The sequence below is a fragment of the Mytilus trossulus genome, unplaced genomic scaffold (genome assembly GCF_036588685.1).
Source record: "Mytilus trossulus isolate FHL-02 unplaced genomic scaffold, PNRI_Mtr1.1.1.hap1 h1tg000128l__unscaffolded, whole genome shotgun sequence".
NCBI classification, from domain to species: Eukaryota; Metazoa; Mollusca; class Bivalvia; order Mytilida; family Mytilidae; genus Mytilus; species Mytilus trossulus.
The window spans coordinates 3121012-3127964 of NW_026963301.1; the positions used below are offsets into that span (position 1 = coordinate 3121012).

Genomic DNA, 6953 nt, shown 5'->3' on the forward strand with positions numbered 1-6953 from the left:
TGAATTATCGAAAAAAAATATCCTTTGACGGTCCAATAGTGATCTGTTAAATCATTTATCTTTTTGTGTTTGCGTGTTCCAGTTCGATTAAAGGTATGGCATTGTATGTATCGTAGATGAAGTTATTGGGAAAGAAAACTACAAATTGTTTGGTCTGATTTTGAATAAGGCATGATCATATCTATACATGATTATTACAATTATGCCTCACTGCGATAACTGCAACATATTGAAGTCCCCTTTATTCTGATCTTACTTGTCTGACAGTTGAATCCCTCGTATCCGGAGGCACATGTACATGTGTAACTATGGATACCGTCATTGCAGATTCCATCATTTAAACAATGGTTTGTTGCACATTCGTCAATATCTAATAAATATATCATTTTTTTTTAACATAACAAATAAAAGTAAGAAATTTAGAGGTAACAAAAGCTAGACAGAGGTTCGTGTCTTTGAGAATACATAGACCAATGCACATTTGATGGGTTTTCATGCGTATTGGTTGTGAAATTGATGTCAAATAACATATTGCTAAAAGTGTATATCACATTCTATAAACAAATCCCTTGCAGATTTATTTTGAGACGGTGTATTTTGCAATACTGATATATTTTTCATTTGAAACCCTTCATAATGAATAATCTTAATATTACTTATTGTTGATATGTTTTACACAAACCCACAATGAATGACTATTATATTGATAAAAACGATTGTTACTAATCAATGTTTAAAAATCTGAATACCTTCGTAGATTTCATTGTTTGATCAACAGTAAAACTGTTATGACATAAAACCATTCGTTCAAATCTAAATAAATAAGAATTAAGTAAATTAGTAATGTATAATATGAAACATCAATGACATTCATATATTTATCACATATATCCAATACTTTAAAGTTTTATGTGTTACCAGTTCATTTGCAAACTCACTAACGATACACGATAATGAAATGTGCATTATTACTGTTTGTCCAATATGTTTAAGGAAACGCTACACGTCTAATTGAATAAGAAAGATTAACCCAAAAAAATGACTGTTTGAGTGTCATTATACTGAGTATACAACATGTCTGATTCAATTCGGATCTTACTTGTTTGACAGTTGCCTCCAGCATATCCTGCAGCACACGTACACGTGTAACTATTTAGACCATCATTGCATACACCACCATTTTGACAAGGGCTGGTCGCGCATTCGTCAGTATCTGAGACAAAAAGTAACTTAATGTAAATATTCATTTTAAAAATACTGCAGTTATCATTCGTCAGAATTGAAACATTGTAAGATGAAAATTACAGTTCATCAATTATCATACTTGATTTAAAAAGTAAAACCCTTTAATTCTTTTTATATGTGATACTACCATACATTGTATATCATACAAATAAAACATGTATTGAGAAGATTGAGAACTACCAATGAAATTCACTTTCATTGCATGTTTTTGTGACGCACTATTGATTATATAAGCTGCATTTTCGAATGAAGACCCATGCTATAATTTTGAAATTTTTTCTTTACTGATAAGTAAATTAAATCAACATTTGGAGACCGAAATAATCACTTGTCATGCAAAATCGTCACAAAATTATGTTGCTATATGCTAATAGCGCCTACATTTGAGGAATAGGTCTCAAAAAATATCTGCATACCAAAGCTTGCACCTCTTATCATATGACTTTGAAAAAGGATAGCTGCTTACGTGGATACTATTGAGCCAAGACATAACATAATCTCATTGTTTAAGTTTGAGTCTTCCCGTTAACCGAACCGTTACGACCTTTTTTCTTACACAGATGACCAAACATATTTTCAATTCACAACGTTGGTGAAGCTGAGGATTACTAATGTTTCTTTAACAAGGTTGGATAATTGGAAATATGTCTTTGAGTTAAAAAAGAAAAATCAATGTGTTGCCCCTTTTTGCAACATCTGACATTGTACATTTTGCATGACCCATGAACATTGCTAATTTACTAAGGGACCACGATTGTGTATTGTGTTAAGTTGACTTTTGTTTTTTTTCTTATTCTAATTTTAGTTTTTGACTGTCCCCTCTAGTATATTTGCTTGTTTTAATGCAATATTTTGAAAGTTACAGCATAAACAATGGCATGCCCTCTCTATGAAATAAATAACGTTGATGTTGCTCTTTAAAATATTTTTTAACATATGTTTACTCATTTACCATTTAATAAGATTAATTTCGGAATGTTATATAGAAAAACAAGAGTGTAACACGTTTCAACAAAATGATAGACAAAACATAATAATGCATCCCCTTACAGGTCGGGAACACTACGTTATATTGATATGCATTTATTAGCATACTAAAATCCTCGCACATGTATATCAAATTTTGTAATTGTTTATTCTTACCTAGGTTTTTGACCAATCTACCGAATGAGTAACAACGCATGATGAACTACTACCTATTCACGATCAATTGGGAACACGTTTTATATACTGCAATACAACACACTTTTTCATGCATTGTAGGATAAACAAATTGCTTAATGTTTTCATTTTAATCCAGATTTATAGTCCTTGATATACGAAGGTTTGTTTCTATGTAAAGAAAAAAGTGTTTGAATTACTCGAAATATAACCGTTAATATGATTGATGAATATACGAACGTTTCAGATATTTGTTTACAAGACAGCAACGAAACAACATTGAAAAACACAATAACCCCTAAGTAAGCTTTTATGCAAATAGTTAAACAAATTAGGGATCCTTAAATTTTGGGTTAATGAAATGGGGAAGACATAGGGTGTGTCAAATATCAAATGGGGTCACTAAACTTTCTCCGCTTTTCACAAAATTGATATTATAATTTTATGACTAAAAGTCATTTTAATAGACAATGATAGAGGAAGGGTATGTGTTTGTTAATTTGTCTTTCTGAAACACGTACGTGAAATCATCAATCGGGACCATTTATAGTCGACTATACGGTATGGGTTTTCGCTCATTGTTGAGAGCATGATGGTTGCCTATAGTTGTTAGCATTTTGCTCATTGTTGAGAGCATGCTGGTTGCCTATAATTGCTAGCAATCAATGCATTTTAACTTATTTTTCTCATTGGCACCCATTTCAAATTCTTTCAGAAAGATTGGTTTTCCATTATTTTGAAAACAGATATTTACTTCAGAACGAAATATGTAATTAACATAATTTATACATGTAATAGTTGAGCAAAACTTCACAAGACATTTCTAAAGTCTTGTCTGACAATGTAAGCAAAATCTATTAATTTATTATTTTTTTTGGCATATATCACTTTATTTACTTTTGTTTTATTTCAAACGCTTTCCTTTATTCGGAAGACAATGAAGCAATATCTAAAAATCAATCATTGCAAGCAGGTAAAGTTCTGGTTTTCTTTGTTTTTTTTTAAATTCGTTTTTTTTGCAGATATTTGAATTGTTCATATATTTAACAGGCTCAGATATTTGCCAGTCTTAACAAAATAAACCATTTATGATGCTATCCATATTGATGTATGACAATAACATGTAATATGTTTTGTGAAAATTGCTGCATTGGATATAAACCTACTAAATTCTCTTATTTGTTGGTAAGATGTATTCTAAACTGGACAGTGGTCAATCCATTGGATATTTCACTGTTAGCGTGAAATTAATTTACATGTCCAATGCATAACAATGGATAAAAACCTGTTCAACTACTTGTGCAACCCTATATTATGATAAAGAAAGTGGAATCGTGAAGCCAGTTAACAAATTTTTTTTCTAATCATTTGCTTATTTGAACATGCAAATTGAATATTCGTTACATATTTTATATAAAACACAATTGCTGAACAAACACGTTTGTAATAGAGTCCCATACACTATATGTATATAAGCTTACAATTTTCCCTCTTATTCCATGTGTTTTAAATAATTGAAAACAACACGTTTAATAATTTCATGCGTCCGAAGCGCTTTTCTGGATTTACCTTCATCAGAAACGCTCAAAGCCAAATAAAAGTGTTAGTTAACTCGAAGTAACTCATCATAATGCATTGTAGTTCATTGAGTCGATTGGTCAGTTTTGCTAGGTTATTTTTACCTTTTATTTGGGAAATTTTATGCAAATATATTCTGAAGTCGGAAAATCCCAGCTTGTCTAATACAAAGATAGAACGATTAAAAAAGTTAAAAAAAAATTAAGGATATTACAAATCAACTATGTTCAGGGAAATAATCGAAGGTAAAGCAATGCGATACCAATCTTAATTTTATATCTATGGTCATGCGTTGCTTCTAAATAGTTTATATATACATAATACGTTCTATATAAACTATACAAGAGTATAGGTTAATATAATATTAAACATTATTATGCTTTTGTATTTAAACAAATGCATACTATATAACATGTACTATAAAACTGATTTTCAAATTATGATTTTGTTTATTGGAGTCATATCATTGCTTTACATAATTGGATTCATTAAGGTATTATGATCAATTCTGTATTTTTTATTCAACTAATAATTTATATAAAAGGCATTCGTAATTATATTTTAAATTGTAAATTGATTTACACATCTTTACAATATTTTTGCATGTGTTTAAGAAATGTTCTCTACGCAGTGAATAATGTTATTTATACCTACCAATGCATGCGTATGTAGCTGTAATGTACTTTATTTTATTAGGACACGGATCAGTAATGATGTCGGCTGGTCGTAATATACACGATTGACGATCTTGACATTTTTGTCTTAACCAAGCAGTTGAGTCTATGGTACACTGATCACCCGGCAATGTGTATCCAATCGCACATGTCGTTTCATCTAATCGACCGTACACTGAATTAACTATTGCTATTACATAATGGACGTCACAGGATATAGTACCATAATCGTGTTGACAAATGATCTGTACTCCACCTGAAAAAATAAATAAAACACTCAACTTCAGATACAAACAAATAAACAAAAAAGAAATGCATAGTCTGATGGAAAAGAAATTGAAAAAAAAACCGATTAATTCGAACTGACATTAAAAGTATATCATATACAAAATTTAGCTAGGAAAAAAACCTAAAAAAGTAAATAATTTTATTCCAAAAAAAGCATGTATAGATACTTTCATTCTTGAAATATCTGCAAGATCCTCTTCGCCAATTACAGCCCTGTTACCTTTGACGGTTAACTACATATTTGTGAATAAGCTTTCTATGTTGTATTTTTGTAATGTTTTTTGTATCTTTGGCTCTTTGATTTTTACAGTGGTTTATTGTCATGTTATGAGTTTGTTAATTGAGTTTATAAAGAAAAAACAATATCATGAATATGTTGTCTGCTTGATACAACAATAACTTTGAGTCGTAATTGTAGGCATAGCCAATTTCAATTTCGAAATTTTCGACCTTTCCTTCCAAATAACGTTTAACATTGAACTAGAGTATACCAAAAAGCAACATGGTAGAGTTCTGAAAAATATTCACAACCTAGAATGGTCTTTCTGAGGCATGACAAACAGATTTATTTATGCTATATACATTAAAATTGTTGTTGTCATTGAGACCACACGAGTTTACGCATGACCAATATACTTGTAAAAAAAAACTCAATCATATAAATCACAACATTTGCTATACTTTAAAGTATAAAATTTTAATTCTGAAGGTTTTCGTCCTCATTTCTCATGATGTAGACCCTACTGCTAAAATCTGAGGGTGTTGTGGGTGAACTATTCGAATAAATCTTTTTCAATGGCATTCACACGTTAAGTAATTTTCTGTATCTATAACATAAATATACGAATTTTATCAGCTAATGCAATATTATAAAAGAAACAATTGTCAAAACAGGAAAAAATTGGATGTTGATAACCAAAATATCGATTGCTTCAAAACTGTTGAATGTTAGGGAAGGGAATTGTATTCCTTTAAAACCTTAAAATGAGTAAAAAAAACCAGTCAATTTATGCAACTGTTGTACAAGTGAGAGGTTTAAATTGCTATTAAACCAGGTTCAATCCACTATTTTTCTTCATACTTCTGTAATGTAAATGCATGTACCAGGTGAGGAATACGACAGTTGTTATCCATTATTTTTAATGAGTTTTAGCTTTTGATTTTTTGAATGCTTAAGGATTTCCAGTTTAGAATTTTCCTGGAAGTTTGGTATGTTTTTTTTAAATTATTTTCCTTTTCTTTGATTAACTGAAGTTAAGACTTACTTAAAACATTTTTACACTAAATTTTGAAATCGTAGCAATACACAGTCTAACCATTCACAATTTCATAAAATGATAACTTGTATAGCAAACGTAAAAGAGTCAAAAGTATCCACGTGGCTGAATTGCATACAAACATATTTGTTAGAATTTCTTTTTAGATGAGCAGATTGGTAGCAGATTGGAAACAATTTCAGTTTGAAACGAAATAATTGGACTTCGTACTATTCAAAGATTACGTATTGAGTCCAAATTAATAAACAAAATATGTATTTTATCTATTACAATGAACATTAATATATATGTCTTGCAGCAGCTCGAACCTGACGTTTACCAAATCAATTATGTTTAATACAATGACATCAACTTACCCGAAATCGGTAAAATGAAGTCAAATATTAAATTAAAAATCAAAAGCATCTTCATCCTTTTTGTCACTTTTATTACATGATTGATTAAAAAGAATATAATTCTGTAACTTTAAGTTGAGCTTTTTATATAGTCAAGTCGATGGTCTTGCTGCGTGCGCAAAGTATACATACTGTGTTTTATTAAATGCTTATTTGTTTGATTTGTTAATGTTAAATATATCAATTAAAATAGTCATTTAGTTTAAATGGCTTTAAAACTTTTAAATGTTGATTTCAAATATATTCAGTAACCGTTTTAGTGAATAACCAAAGGACGATACACATATTGCTAAAAGGCTAACGGTCCGAAATCGTTTGATGATCGTAAATATAGA

At 29.9% G+C, this 6953-nt stretch overlaps 1 protein-coding gene across 1 annotated transcript; it reads right to left on the reverse strand.

Annotated features, from left to right (window-relative positions):
- Positions 1 to 200: 200 nt before the first annotated feature.
- On the reverse strand, positions 201 to 6646 carry LOC134700296 (fibropellin-3-like). The gene is made up of 4 exons (XM_063561651.1): positions 6580 to 6646; positions 4639 to 4914; positions 1100 to 1213; positions 201 to 370 (listed from the first exon to the last, which is right to left on the reverse strand). Exons 1-4 carry the CDS (start codon positions 6632 to 6634, stop codon positions 201 to 203), a joined length of 615 nt encoding a protein of 204 aa, XP_063417721.1. The 5' UTR covers positions 6635 to 6646.
- Between the last annotated feature and the right edge of the window lie 307 nt (positions 6647 to 6953).

What these genes read in the sequence shown, in the direction of transcription:
- LOC134700296 (XM_063561651.1), bottom strand. Translation starts at nt 6,634, where the DNA reads ATGAAGATGCTTTTGATTTTTAATTTAATATTTGACTTCATTTTACCG. An exon ending in CTTCATTTTACCGATTTCGG is followed by an intron (nt 4,915 to 6,579) that starts GTAAGTTGATGT and finishes TTATTTTTTCAG; the next exon opens with GTGGAGTACAGATCATTTGT. An exon ending in TGGAGGCAACTGTCAAACAA is followed by an intron (nt 371 to 1,099) that starts GTAAGATCCGAA and finishes TATATTTATTAG; the next exon opens with ATATTGACGAATGTGCAACA.